The sequence below is a fragment of the Fibroporia radiculosa genome (genome assembly GCF_000313525.1).
Source record: "Fibroporia radiculosa TFFH 294 genomic supercontigs, scaffold2199, whole genome shotgun sequence".
NCBI lineage: Eukaryota > Fungi > Basidiomycota > Agaricomycetes > Polyporales > Fibroporiaceae > Fibroporia > Fibroporia radiculosa.
The window spans coordinates 3068-17696 of NW_012133339.1; the positions used below are offsets into that span (position 1 = coordinate 3068).

General features: G+C 51.2%; 5 protein-coding genes across 5 annotated transcripts; 2 read left to right on the plus strand and 3 right to left on the minus strand.

The window, feature by feature from the left end:
- Positions 1-21: 21 nt before the first annotated feature.
- On the plus strand, positions 22-1530 carry FIBRA_03673 (uncharacterized protein; the record flags this gene model as incomplete). The annotated part of the gene is made up of 8 exons (XM_012325505.1): positions 22-157; positions 224-389; positions 447-490; positions 545-646; positions 697-757; positions 817-866; positions 930-1117; positions 1174-1530. The coding sequence occupies 8 exons, from the start codon at positions 22-24 to the stop codon at positions 1528-1530; spliced, it is 1104 nt and encodes a 367-aa protein (XP_012180895.1).
- Positions 1531-1737: 207 nt separating this feature from the next.
- Positions 1738-6972, minus strand: FIBRA_03674 (uncharacterized protein; the record flags this gene model as incomplete). Its single annotated transcript, XM_012325506.1, has 19 exons — positions 1738-1962; positions 2012-2202; positions 2253-2630; positions 2684-2876; positions 2936-2959; positions 3006-3042; positions 3106-3266; positions 3323-3430; positions 3483-3959; positions 4015-4121; positions 4173-5127; positions 5181-5378; positions 5430-5543; positions 5604-5671; positions 5726-5755; positions 5805-6209; positions 6261-6396; positions 6453-6646; positions 6699-6972. The coding sequence occupies 19 exons, from the start codon at positions 6970-6972 to the stop codon at positions 1738-1740; spliced, it is 4275 nt and encodes a 1424-aa protein (XP_012180896.1).
- Positions 6973-7589: 617 nt separating this feature from the next.
- Positions 7590-8350, plus strand: FIBRA_03675 (uncharacterized protein; the record flags this gene model as incomplete). Its single annotated transcript, XM_012325507.1, has 3 exons — positions 7590-7603; positions 7656-8006; positions 8062-8350. 3 exons carry the CDS (start codon positions 7590-7592, stop codon positions 8348-8350), a joined length of 654 nt encoding a protein of 217 aa, XP_012180897.1.
- A 2490-nt stretch (positions 8351-10840) lies between these two features.
- On the minus strand, positions 10841-12375 carry FIBRA_03676 (uncharacterized protein; the record flags this gene model as incomplete). Its single annotated transcript, XM_012325508.1, has 4 exons — positions 10841-10995; positions 11022-11297; positions 11351-11989; positions 12042-12375. 4 exons carry the CDS (start codon positions 12373-12375, stop codon positions 10841-10843), a joined length of 1404 nt encoding a protein of 467 aa, XP_012180898.1.
- A 1143-nt stretch (positions 12376-13518) lies between these two features.
- Positions 13519-14342, minus strand: FIBRA_03677 (uncharacterized protein; the record flags this gene model as incomplete). Its single annotated transcript, XM_012325509.1, has 3 exons — positions 13519-13751; positions 13810-14085; positions 14138-14342. The coding sequence occupies 3 exons, from the start codon at positions 14340-14342 to the stop codon at positions 13519-13521; spliced, it is 714 nt and encodes a 237-aa protein (XP_012180899.1).
- Between the last annotated feature and the right edge of the window lie 287 nt (positions 14343-14629).

Genomic DNA, 14629 nt, shown 5'->3' on the forward strand with positions numbered 1-14629 from the left:
ATGGCCGCCACTGCTCTCAGGATGGCCTCGCGCAGCGCACGCAGCCTCGCCACCGTCGCGCAGCACGTCGAACCTATCACGCTCACCACTGAGGGCGCCGTGTCCATCTCGTATCCAACCCTGGTAAAGTTTCCGTACGCTCTTACCCCAGCAATCGGTTTGTACTCCTTCCATATTGATCTTTTGATTACTGTCTTCCTCAATTGAATCCATCTGGGAATAGACAAGGCATTTGGTTCTCATCCTGATTCTCTCGGGATCATCGTAGTACGCGATTTGCCGAGTAATTTTGCCTCTGCGAGGGAGAGGCTCCTCAAGCTCGCGTACCAGTTCGCCAATCTTGATAGCGAAACCAGGGAACGCTATGCAGATCCCAATAGCAAATATAGGTATGTCACAACACAGTGAAACCCCCTTATGTGTCGCGACCAATGAAACCCACTTAGTTTCGGATGGTCTCATGGCAAAGAAGTTATGAACGGGAGGCCAGGTAAGTGCAACTTACGCGACCTAAATCAGAACATGCTAAAGCCCTTGCAAAAAGATACTCTCAAAGGTTCTTATTACGCCAACCCTATCATAGATACTCCTAGCGTCTCTGCTACACAACGAGATTCTTACCCCGAATATTATGGATCAAATATCTGTGCGTATATCCCTATTCATTGTCTTCGTCCTCCTCACAGAATATGTCAGGGCCCAGCAATAACACAAAAGGCATTGAAGGATTTGAAGAGGCTTTCAAGGACCTCGGAAGGTGCACATAGCTTACTTGACGTATATCATTCCAACAAAACTGAAACATAATCACAATAGACTTATCTTCGGCATTGGCTGCGAGCTTGCAACTGCCTGCCAACCCTTCGGTACGTACGAACCAGCATCCCGACATCATTACACTCATTTATCACGTCGTCTCTACCTGGCAGCGTCTTCGCATCTCGTCGACACGTCTGTCTCGCTGGCAGACCTCATTAAATCGTCACAGACGACCAAAGCGCGTCTCTTACACTACTTCCCGCCATCTACCGAGAGCATCATCCCCGCTGAGGACGAACCCATCGACAGCTGGTGTGGTTTTCACCTCGATCACTCCTTGCTCACTGGACTCTGTTCGGTGCGACTCTTCTTCATGACAGGCCTGTTTACTCATTTGACGACATAATCGCCTAGGCCATGTTCCTCCGCCCCGGCGCGCATGGCGAGCCTGAAGGGGTCCAGTCACCTTCACCCACCTCTGGGCTGTATATCCGCACCCGCGGCGGCGCACTCACCAAGGTCGCGATTCCGCCCGACTGCCTGGCCTTCCAGACCGGCGAAGCACTTGAGCTAGCGACCTCTGGCAGCCTCCGCGCAACACCGCACTGTGTGCGCGTCGGTGTGGGCGCGGGTATGGCGGATGTCTCCCGCGAAACATTCGCGCTTTTCATGCAACCTAACACCGATCAGCGCATCGCAGTTGGAGAAACGTTCGGCCAGTTCAGCAAGCGCGTGTTTGAGCGGCACTACGAGCAGGAGAACACCAAGTAAAGGAATGGAGGTTACGCTGTATGTATTACCGGGTCTATGCTACAGACAACACATTGTGCTAATCCAGGAAGTTAGTCGTTAAATTATATAGGCTGAGATGGGGTTAGGGATTGCATTAGTATACATAAGATCAAGACAAGCGTGAAAGCAGATCTCCTTGGCCGAAAGAACATTCAGATATGGTTGAGATAATATGCTTCGCCATTCCTACTCGGAGATGACGCTCCAATCGCTCACACGCGCAGAGCTGACGGAACTGCTAGCAGATCGCGTTCCAGAGCGTTCTGGGGAAGATGGATAATCGCGGATCGTCGCGCGTTCGGCATCGACATCCTCATCTTCGGTGTCGACGGCGGGACCACGTTTCACTAATGATCGAGCGTATTCGAGGTCGCGGTAGATGGCTTCAATTGCCGTGGCTGCGCCGTCCTCCTGAAGAAGGCATGAGCCATTAGATCGAAGTAGTCAGCAGAGAACTCACATTACGAATCTGCTCTCCCACTGCCTTCGCACGTTGAATTTGCCTCTGATCCGTGGTAGCAGTGATGAGTGCCTGTGTAAGACTCTCCACTGTCAACTTTCGAACAGCGCTACCAATCCCCATCGCTTCCACACGATCCGCCCAGAAAAATTGATCTCCAAAAAATGGTCTGATGATGGTCGGGATACCGGCTATATTCACTATCAGATACCTATGCACAACATAGAAACGGCCGAAATACCTCGCAAGCTAGCGCCGGTAGTCCCAGCACCACCATGATGACATGCAGCATCAACTCGCTGAAACAACCAATCATGAGGAATCGATGACACGGAGTATATCTGCTTTGGTAGTGGTTCCTCGGGCTCAGGTGCATCAGCTACGTTCTTGACAAGCCGATCCGACCATCCCTTTGAGAGGATGGCGTAGACGCCGCTGCGGACAATAGCTTCGATGACGCAACGAGTCATCGCCTTGGGGTCGGAGACGACAATGCTACCGAAACCGATGTATACGACCTTCTTCTTCGCTTTGCGTGCAGTCTCAAGGAAATCAAGGAGATCGGCTGGGGGCGTCCATTTATGAGAGCTGACATTGGCATCATCCAAGAACCAATAGCCTGTTGTGCATCTCGTAAGCATGGGTACAGCGGCACAACCGCGGCGGGCCTACCAGTTACATGAATCCATTCAGGCCAGTCCAATGGCCGAGGTACGATCACGGGGCTAAAATTATATAGGAAAGGTATTTTATGAGGTTCCATTTTATCCAAACTAGTGCCAGGAAGATTCAATGTATTGCGTCTCCATCGATTGATCTGACCGGCAGTTCCGCGCCAGAAGACTTGGTCAAACAGAACATAAGACTAATCAATATGTGCATGAGCACCCAGAATGTTGTATTTTTTGCAGAACTGGCGCATACCATGTAATTATAGTTGCCGCCCATCTGATAGACTATGAGTGCGATTCCGAAAGCCAGATGCGTCACTTACCTTATGATCTGGAACCGCAAAAGCATGTGGATAGGCCCTGTAAGGTCATTAGCAACTTATACGGCCACAAACCCTGTGCCCGCGAGATACTGTGCATTACCTGGTTCGCGACCACGTCATAGTGAAAGCTCTGAAATATGGAATCTTGAGAGCTTCCGCAATGTGATAGCCAGCCATGGCGCTCGGACTCTCCACTAAAACATCGGTGTTTTGACAGGCTGTCCATGACGTCTTGAGTAGGTCATCTATCCACCCGCGGAACTATCGGCACAGTCTGAGATCAAGGCGCTTTCAATTTTAAAAAAACCTAGACAGACCTTCATCACGCCCTCCTTGAGGAAGGAGACTGTAAAGGTGCCATTCTCCACACATATGCGCATTAGCTCTGCTGGATCACCTCCAACAAAACCAAACTCAATGCCGTGCTGTTTGCGATGAGATAAATGTAAATAAAATGTGTATATAGGCCAGACGCACCGATTCGATCCACTCTTTGAACTCTCCATGCGTAGCAATGCGCGCACGATGCCCGTCCTTGATAAGTCCTTTGGCTAAGGAAATATACGGCTGGACATCCCCACGAGAGCCAATTGTCAAGAAAGTGAAGTGGAGGGATTCTTTAGGCTTGAAAGTCAAGAATGTAGATGACGTAGAATTGAACATTACTGCAGGAAGCGCGCTCGACGCCATGTTATCATTGTCAAACGAACTTCGTGGTCCTGACTCTTCAACAGTAAGGGTGTCGCGCCGGCAAGGATCTCCAGCTTGTGAACGACGATGCACATCTTCTATCTGGCGTTCAAGAAGATTGATGAATGCATCTCGGCGTTCATGATCGGCAAATTCAAAGAACAGTTCTTCATGTCCCCTAACAATGAGAACCAAACCATGGTGTCCAAATCTAAACGCCTTTGTCTTTTCGGTTGACAACACGTCCCCAATGGGTAAAACCATCTGAACGAAAATAAGATCACTGATTCACATATATAGCCAACGCAAATAGACTCACTCGAGTTCGCGTCGCCAAAGGACCACTAGACTTGAAGCAGAAGTAGTGTGTAGATATATACAGCCGACCGTAGACAGGGAGCAAGCGGAAGATGTACCCAGGGAAGACTAAAATGTCCTATATGAACACAGTCCGGGTGAGACACACAGCACGCTTACCTCCTAGAAGACTCTCCTTCTCATCGAAGGCAAACGAGACACGGAATTGCTCTACTGTCTCCACATCAAGCGTTGTCTCTGGAGTTTCAAGGATGCTGAAGTAGCCAAAGTCAACAGGCCCAGAGCCAGAAGACATCCGACTTCCTGAGCCTGCGTTGGAAGATAGCACTTCGGACACCCCTTCAGCGCTGCCTTCGGTTGATGAAATGGTCTGTTCCGGGCTTGTCTTGTAAGCACCAAAGGCACTGGTTAGTGTCCTACGCGATGGCATAGATGGCATTCTGAGCCACGAAGGAACTCCAACGCCCCACGAGCTGATCGAACTATCTCTGCTGGGCGATACAGTAAGTTCAGAGAGTGATGGGGAAGGTGATGGTGATGGAGGATATGTGTGGTGAGATCCAGACAGAGATTCGTCAGCTACCTCTTCTGAACTTGGAGCACCGCCTTCGGGACTGCGGGAACGCTCTGTCGCCGAGTACATTGAGGATATCGGTGATGTGGTTATAGGCATGAATGACCCCGTTGTTCTCTTGGCGATGTGCGTAAACTCTTCACTGTCAGAACGCTCGGCAGTCACACCAGGACGGCTAAGTGGTAATCCCTCCTGTAACGGACGGAGAAGCGACGGCAGCCGGAAACCAGAAGATGATTTGGGCGTTGACTCCGGTGCGGGTAAGCTCTGGGTACGGGGGGTGCTAGTTGAGGCTGAAGGTCGTGAGACGGTTGTGTCCAAAACTGTCGGTATGAGAGTGTCGCTAGATATCCCTCGGTTCATACGTACTGCATCGCGAATTTGCTCGAGAGCGAGGGGCAAGTCGCGAAAATACGCGAAGAAATACGAATCAATCGCCATTTGATCACCCTTGTCAACAACCTTGACTTCGATCGTTTCGCTAAAATCCATGGCAGAAGATCTATCGACGTCAGCGACAGCCGAATAAGGGATGGCGATCTACATTCAACTAAATGTTAACAATCAAAGTAGATGCTCAGTATCAGACTGACCCTGACACAATCGCCCATATTCTGAGCTTTGAACATGACTCGCTTGAGGGCCTTGACCCATTCATCGCGACTTGGAGTAGAATCAGCAGAAAGTCGAATGCTTTTCTGATTTGTTCTCAAACGAATTCCCTTATCGCCGACCGATTCACAGGTAATCGCATAACGCAAGTCCACAATCCCATGAGGGAAGTACGGGTCCTAAATAACTTGTTTGCAATGAACATGACTGCAAGCGGCAGCAATGCGCACCGAAGGAGACTGATACCAAGATAGCACGTCATTTTTCAGCACAAACCAGTGCCGGATCCATCTCTTCGTACGTTGTGCCTTCTTCGATAGGGATCCCGATTTAAGGACTTGGTCCTGCACAAATGAATTTCAATCAAATATGCAAGGCACAGCATCATGAGATGAAAGACCGACCTCCTTCGACGGCATATGAGCAAAAAAGCAAAGGTACGAATCGGTCAGGTACATGTATCCTTGCAGCACTGAGACAATAAATTAGATATTCTCCGAATGGCGTAGATGACGGCGGGACGCACAAACTGATCTAAGCAGCCAACAGGGCATCTCTGAGAATAATTAATGGCATCACCCACGTGCCAAAAGTATTGCAAGTACCTGAGATGACCTCGTGGATGCCATCGAGCTCGAAAATATCTCTCAATTTCTCTGCCAAGCGCGTCCTTCGCTGAATCTTCACGGTAGACAAGCTGCCTGAACGATTGAGGCTCCTTCTAGCAGGATGCGTTGGAGACATGTCAGTATCCTCAGGCGACTGAGACGGTGTGCGTTGACCGTCCTCAATATCCAGGCTTTGAGAGTTAATGGGACCCGGCTGTTCGGGTTCGAAGTCATCGTCAATATCCTCCTCTGACAAAATCTGCTCTTCCAGCCGTGGAAGCTCTTCGTTATCTGGAACCCTTGGTAGTCCGGGAGCCCTGGCAATAGAACAAGTGGATTCTCCCCGTTTTGAACGAGCTACTGGGCGATGAATTGTGTGTATTGAGGACGCCATCCTATTCCCTACAACTGAGTATAAGCGAAGGACTAGACTGTAGCTTCCCCCCAACCAACCAGACGAACCATCCTCTTCGTCACTTGAGGAATCGAGAGGTGCATTGTCTTGGGCCAAGTACTCCTCCTCATCTTGATAATCAGTCCATGGTACGGCTTGCAAAGCTTGAATCAGAGCTTGTGTTCCTGCGCGTATCTAGTCCAAGATGTGACGATGAGTACGTTATTTAAGGCTGGAAGACGTCACCGCACCGATCCAGTGCCACGGAAAGTTTGTAACTCAGGTCTCTTCGGACCTAACGAAGGTGAACGTGGCGTAATGAAAGGAGAATCATCATCCTTAGAACGCGATGAAGCTGGTCGCATTTGACGGCGGTACGTCGCGGATGATCGCTCGTTGAGCCTCGGTGAAGGCAGTAGCTGCGAATGAAAATCTGACGGGTCCCCTAGACAACAGTTCAACAAAGTTGGTCTTTGATTTGTGTTGGTAGACCATACCTTCACCAGGACTGCTGCTGCCATTAGATTTCTCCTTCCCCTTCCCTCGATTCCTTAAACTCAGGATACGACTAGGAGTCTGTGCCGGTAATGAGGGCTGGCTTTGGGACAGCTGTGACTTGTTTCCGGCGGACTTGCTCCTTGTCAACTTATCTGCAGTCATCTCTATTGCTCGCTTGACAAATCGACTCTTGGACTCAGTGGCATCGCCGCTGCGCTTCTCCGCAGGGCCGACCGACACGCCCTCGGTGTCGGCATCGTGTTCCTCGGACATCGCGACACGCCAGGAACGTGGAAAATAGATGTTCTTGCAGTGTAGAGAGACGTACGTTTCAGAGAATAGAGGACATGCAGGTGGCAGAACGACGTACAAACGGTGCAGCCGCACGCGCTCGAGCAGCCGTTGCTTCTCGAATAGGAGGCCTGGGACCCAGGTTCGTGACGCGTGGGATAGTATCCCGATATGGCTGCCAATTTCCGAAAACGCGTCTCCAGCGCGTCGTCCCGCGCCGCGAGTTCGTTCTCGGGTGACTGCAGGCGACGGCCTCAGACGACCTTCCTCTCTTCTTCCCCCGCCTGAGCATACCGATTTCTGCTATGCAATTACGTGGAGAAGTCTGTATTGGATCCGCGTCTATCCTCTCGTGAGTATCGTGCGGTAATGATGATCGCGGCGGCTGCTGACCGCGGACAAGGCTAGCAGCGCTGTTATGTCTCATCTTTATGCATGTTCGTCAGATATGCCCTTTGTTATCCTTCGCCTTATCTCATATCGATAGGTCGGACAAATCAATACATCATCGGTCCCTCGAGACATTGCCATGGTGAATCACGATCATCCTTTGGGAGTTGAAGGTTTTAACTACATGAGACGCCCAGATTAAGGTTAACATGTCTGGCTATGGGTAAGTGCCCCACGTCAATATCATTAGCCACAGTCATATATCACTTCCGCAGAGCAGGGCTTCACGGAGCCCTGAGTGATCCTATCGAGGGACTATACACTGATAATGCCTCAGCGCCTCTCCAACAACGAGCAGGCCTACGAAACTTTTACGATTTTGGCTTATATTCCTATTGCGCCTACGTGAATACCACTCATGGGACATGCTCAAACACCTCTGCTGGAAATCGATTTCAACCATTTCAAGTCATCACAGCCGATATGCTGTCGAATTATTCGGGCTACACAGACTACATCATCTCGCCCACTACATTCACTGACTCAACTTATCTGGGCGACTTCTCAAACGGAGCATACTACCTGCTGTTAATCGGGACGATATGTGCTGCTGTTGCTCTCTTCATGTGCGTTCTGTTTTCTCTGCTTAACTTTCCACGTGGCTGATCGACTGTCATACAGTGGTTTCGTGAAACACCCTCTGGCATTTATAGTATCGACGCTATTTGCAATTGTCGGCAGCTTCATGCTACTCATAGGTGCCACTATCTGGACCGTCATAATCAAGAAGACGGAGCTATTGAACAACGTCATGATCGGACAAGCATCTGCACCGGTACCGCTGGGAATTACGGTGACCATGGGCAATGGAGTATACCTTGCATGGGCCGCTTTTGCGTGCCTCATTGTTTCCATTCTACCTTACATGATCAGGTATGTTTCATCGAAGCAAACGATATTTGCCAGCTGACACTAGTGTTAGTTGTTGCACATTCCGCGGATAACTGCGTTGCACAAGGCTGGGTGATATCCAGACGTTCGTTTCAAACGCCTTGACGGTGATAGAGAACGAGGAAAGACGCTCAAGCATGAAACATGCTCCCGCTCCTGGATTTATGTGTCGCTGTGCTGTTCGTTGCGAGCCTGGTTTTCGTCGACACACAGACGGGCACGGACTATTGTGGATACAGAGTTCGCTTTACTTATCAACTACGCATGTTATGGTAGATTATAGATCCTGCACACACGCAGTACTACTTCACATTTTTGCATTCCCATGTTTGACCGCGTCCGCAGTCCTTCTGAGTAGTGACTCCCAAGTCACTCAAGAAAAAAACTAAAGACTGAATCGATTGCAAGGTATCCAAAAATCTAGCCCACCGCGAGGGTCGAACTCGCAGCCTTCAGATCACATGAGTATGTTCTGACCCCAAGATAATTCCGGGGGCCCGCCTTAAGAGTCTGACGCTCTATCCGATTGAGCTAGGCGGGCGTTACGTGCTATCCCAATGTGTTAATCATAATCAGTGCGCCGAAGCGGCTTGACCCAAAAATCGCCTGCCCTCTCCATCTTCGAATCTTCGTCGGACCAGTGACTCGATCATTGTAGTGAGAGCTTGATGATGTTCCCCACTCATCTTAGAGTTGTGTATATTCCGTATTTAATATCCTACTACGAGTCTGATTATTGTTCTTTATCCTCATGACCACTTGATCGAGCGACGGAACACCGTGGCTACTATTATGGACGCACAGGCCAATTCGAACAAACATCATAGTAAGCACCTCCTCAAGCTCGCACCACCTTCAATTGTAGTGATCTCACGAGGTGAAATCGTTCGATTACGTATATAGTCATAATATTCGGATGCGCATTTCAGGTATCCAATCCCGAAACTGCAGGCATCGCTGCAAACGTAACTATTTTTCATAAATCATATTGGGGATCACATTCGAAGGTGTGCATGAGTTCTTGTTAGATTTTTGCGTATGCTCCCGCTACTCCCCTAAAGAGTTGTTCTCTGACAAGCACATGGACATGCCTTGTCCAAGCTATCCGGGTTCGCGCGGCATTATTTTTCTACATGTTTGGGCATTGTCCACCACTCAGAACTCATTAGTTCGTTGAAGTTTTAGCTCGATCTGGTCTGATTTGCCTCGGGCTTAGAGCGGCTCTTCCATATCCTGCTCCTTTGCCTCAGGTCGCGTCTGCACATTCATGCTCCTGCGGCCTCACTCATGATCAAGCCCAACTTCTCCTATTGTCGGCATGTCGGCATGTCCCACAGCCGCCTCCAGGTGCATGATGGAATTTCCTCGAGAACCACCTATAGGAAAGCGAAGCTTTCATCTCTGCAACTCGAATATAGCCGCGCATCTTCTTCTCGTCCATATTTGCTGCCATACCACCTGACAATGGCGGCGGCCGTGCTTAGGCGCAGTGCAGGCAGCCTATTGGACACTGTGCAACTAGCCGTGGAGGTACGGCTTAGGTACGACGATCTTGTACTGCGCGCACGGTATCGCGGCCGGCCGCACCTTAGTACCATGTACGAAAATACTCGTCGTGTCTGCCGCATTGTGCCTGGCGACCACGCCCCCCGTTCTCGACAACTGCATGAATCCTGGACCTGTTTACTGCGGCCGAAATTAACCTGCACGCGTTTTCCTCAGGCTGACCATGGGCCGGCGTGGACCGTGGACGTCCCGCTCTGGCCAAACGTCGAACGAGGAGTAATTCATTGCTGAGCCCTCACACGCGTCATCTTTCCTGTCAGTGTCCGGCGTCGATGCGGAGTTAACTTGAAATTAGCAAGCTGTCATGTTCGCGGCAGCTTCTAAGTATAGTCGCGATGGTGGTGGCCTGATGATGGGATAAACATACCGCATTGTTCCGCTGTGCACGAAAAATTCTCACTCTCTCCGTCAACTCTCCCTCGCGCCGGACACCGGGTGGGATTTCGACCATCGTTACCTGCAGAATCCGAGTGCATCTGAAGCTTTATTGGAAGGGTATTGAGCTCTATTTGCAGACATGTCGTGTAACGTGGCATAAAGACGTTAGGAACGTTGGACTACATCAGATGAATCACGACAAAGCCGTAAAGACGATGTCTTAAAAGGTCGGTGTAGACTGCGGGCCAGTAATTAGCACAGCTGTACGCTACAGAGCTGGGGCGCGTAGGAAGATACTGTTCGTTTTTACAACAACATGGGGGCAATTGCGCGGTATAAGGTCCACAAAGCGGAACATGCGTCACATCTAAAAAAAACATGAGAAGAGCCAGAACGGAGAGGGCTGCGGAAGCTGCCATTTAGCGGCCAGACCATAACAGGGTCTCAAAGTTGAAGCTTGAAGTTCGCAGGCTCGATGGACCGATATAGCGATCCAGGCTGCACTAAATCGGGTGTTGTAAAAGAAAAATTCCAGCGCCAGCAAGAGTGCTCAGGACTGCTGAGATTAGCCCAGTATGTACGACAGCAACGTTGAGAGCGCCGCTCGTTGGTGCTCCGCTGCCTGATCCACCGGTGGGTTGCACGGCGCCCGATGATCCGGATACGGAGACACTAGCTTGGGCCACGACTGCGGACGCTTGACATGAGAAATGGGAGCATCTGGCATGAGATCAGCCATGACGTACCCGCTGGAGGAGGGTTGGTACTGTTGTCGTTCGTCTCAACGTAAGCGTTCGCCAAAGGCATGTTCAAGCACTCGATGACGGGGGTGATGTTGAATGAGGGGCTGTGCGCAAGGGCTTCGGGAAGGATATAACCAACTGCGATGTCCACAGTCTGCTGCCAGAGATCGTGCTCAAGGGCAATGAAGCCAGTACTAATCTTACTGGAGTTGCCCATGATGGATTCCCAGTTGTTGAGGACCTGCTGTGCGGTGACCCCACCAGCAGCAAGCGTATAATCTACATGGCAGATATTTAAAATTGGGCCAGCAACATAAACCTAGGGCACTCACCGCCTGTGTCAAAGGTCTGCGTGGGACTTATCCGAGTCCAGATGACCGTCTCTAGGTTCATCGCCGTAGCGATAGCACGAACACGGTCGTCGATATCGCCGAATGGAGGGCGCCAGTGCAAAGGTGTCACACCAAGGGCATCCTTGATGATCTTCTTGGACCAACCGAGCTCGGCGATGACTTCCTCGTTGGTTCTTGTCGTCATATACGGATGGCTCCAGGTGTGAGCTGCAATCTGGTGACCAGCCATGTACTCGTCCTGGAGCATCGCCGGCCTTGATATACAACGGGATCCGACAACAAAGAAGGTTGAGTGGAGGCTATGCTGCTGGAAGTAGGTCAACAGGTCTGGAGTGTATAAGCCGGGACCGTCATCGTATGTCAAGCCCCATGTATCCTTCTTCGGACAAGTAGTAATGTCGGTCGGACGCGTGCATCCACCACAGGTCCACCAACATCGCTCAGTGGCATTGGCAACAGCAGCAGTGTTGTTGCCGCAGCCTCCGGGATTGGTGACCGGAATATCCGGAATGGGTATTCCAGTGTTTGCAACCTCCTGGATCCACTGGAGGACTTCGGGGGAATCAGTCGGAGGGGTCTTGTCGAGAGCCGGATAGTTTGCTGGGTTGAGGGCAAGAGCTGGGAAGAATATGAATAAACCACTCGAAAGCGCGATAACGAAGCAGTGTACCATTTGGCAAGGCGGGAGCACCGGGGATGAAGGTTGGTACGCTCCCCGGCTGCCAAGTGGTAGTGAGCGCCTGGGTCGGTTGGGTGGACGCGCTCGAAACGATATCTGAGAGAGGAACAGCGGTGGGATTCGTGGATATCAGAGAAAACGTAAGCGTCACAGAGGTTGTGTTTGCGGTCGTCGTCGTGTTTGTCGAGCTTGTAGCCAATGAGCTATGTGCGGTAGTTGGAGAGCTTGCTGCCGGGTTGGCTCTGGCAATATGTTGGGCTATATGTGGGCCATGAGCAGATATCAGTGGCGAGAGGGCAACGAGTGACAGAAGAGCAGGCCACATGAGGATATCCCGGGACTAGGAGATCAAAGGAGCGATGATACTAAGACCCTTCAGGGCAACGAGCACTTCGAGGTCGGCAGCAGGGAAGACACGAGAAGGAGAAGGATGGATTGATTTTGAGCGATAGCCTGCACTGGGGAGGCGGAGCTGCAAATGGAGTTCTTGGCATCCCCTTGGCGCCACACTCGCTGCTCGCTGCCGAATCTGCGACAAACCCGACTCAGGGCACGGCGACGGCACATTGCAGGCAGCGCAACCGCATCATAGACACCCGGGTTGGGTGGACCAACTAGCCAGGCCAGCGTCTGACCTTCAGGATGCACGCTCGACCAGGGCGGCAATCCTGCCCTCCTGCCCCGGTCCTGCCTTTATCATGTTCCACACTGCTAACAAAGCGCACTAGTGCCCGGTCAGAGCCAGAAACCGCACGAGCACACACCTTGGCGATGTGCACTCGTCGTACGCAACCAACACCCCCACCACGACCCGATACTGCGCGCCTCGGCGTGCACGCTTCCTCTTAAGGAAGGTCCTCAAGAACTGAGATCACTGGGGCGGGCTGATGCCGAGGTGTTCCAAGCCGTCGATCGCTGTTACACCGTGCGCCATCAGGGCCAGCGCAGCACGTCAAGCGGAAACAGTCAAATTCCACTCTGCGGTAGCCGGCTTGACTTCGTTGGCGGGCAGAACGTGACAACAGCCCGTACTCCCTGTGAGGCGAAGAGCATCAATGCGCAATGGACATGATGGGAGGAAGTGCATACGTGGTACTGGAACTTACCATCGCGACCGTTCGCAGCGACGGAGCCTCTCGCAACGACTTACCTACCTGTCTGACCTACCTTCGCATTTTAGGCTTGCACTTCGTCAGACCCCCAGTATGCAGGAAAAATACAAAACGTATACGCGTACATTATCTGTAATGAAACAATAGTTCGTGTGGACATTACTTGCGACTCGACAGGTATGGTATACTGAGTCGGGGTGCAATATAGGAAGCGTACATAAAACAGGCGAAATCATTTCATGATTAGAGCGTGCAAAGACGTCGCATGTCGCTCAGCCAGGAGCAAATCAACAGGATCGATATGATGGATGTCCACGTCTTCGTGAAGGTGTCCAGGTTTGATTCGAGAGCGAATATTAGAGGAAAATGGCACCGACACTCCCAACCACACCGAGCGCGGCTGTAAGCAGAGCAGGTCCGACCGCCATCATACTTGATGCACCACTCTTTTCTGATGATCCAGGCGAACCACCCGAGCTCCCATCCGAGCTCCCACTCGCGCTGGGATTTCCGCCACTGGATCCTGTCGAGTTTGACGACCCGGCAGGGGGTGTCGTCCCAGGAATCGTTCTGTTGGCGAGGTACGCAGCTGAATTCAGATCATACTGGTGAGTACACAACACAAAAATTGCAGTTCTTTCACATACTTAGCGGAGGTGGGTTGGTTGAGTTGTCGTTAGTCTCGAGATAGGCGTTCGCAAGCGGCATGTCGAGGCACTCAACAATTGGCGTCATGTTGAACTTTGGTTGGTGTGCGAGGGCCTCCGGGAGAATGTATCCAACAGCAAGGTCGACCGTCTGCTCGAAAAGATCGTGTTCCAGGGCAATGAACCCAGTACTGATGTTGGCTTCAACATTCATAATTTCATTCCACTTGTCCAGAGTAGAGATAGCTGTCGACGAGCCTCCAATCATGCCCCAGTCTGGACACGATGTTAGATATCTGAGCGACATCAAAACTTAAAATCCACCCACCGTTAGTGTCGAAGTCCATTGTCGCATTGATGCGTGTCCAGATAATCGGTTTCAAGTTCATGGCAATGGAGATCGCACGCACACGGTCATCGATGTCGCCGAACGGCGGACGCCAGTATATCGGCGTCACACCAGTAATGTCGCGCAAAACCTTCCTCGTCCAGCCGAGTTCAGCAATAACCTGCTCGTTGGTCCGGGTCGTCATCTCTGGATGGCTCCAAGTATGAACGGCGATCTGATGACCAGTCATATACTCATTTTGGACTATGAGAGGCCTTGAGATGGCACGGGAGCCAACGACAAAGAACGTAGAGTGTATGTTTTGTTGTTGAAAATACTGCAGTAGGTCAGTCGTATATAGAGATGGACCGTCGTCGTACGAGACTCCCCACGAGTTCTTGTTGGGACAGAGCGTAATATCGGTCTCCCGCACACAGCCGCCGCAAGTCCACCAGCAGTTCGCACTAGCATTCGCTGCCGCGGCGGGGGGGT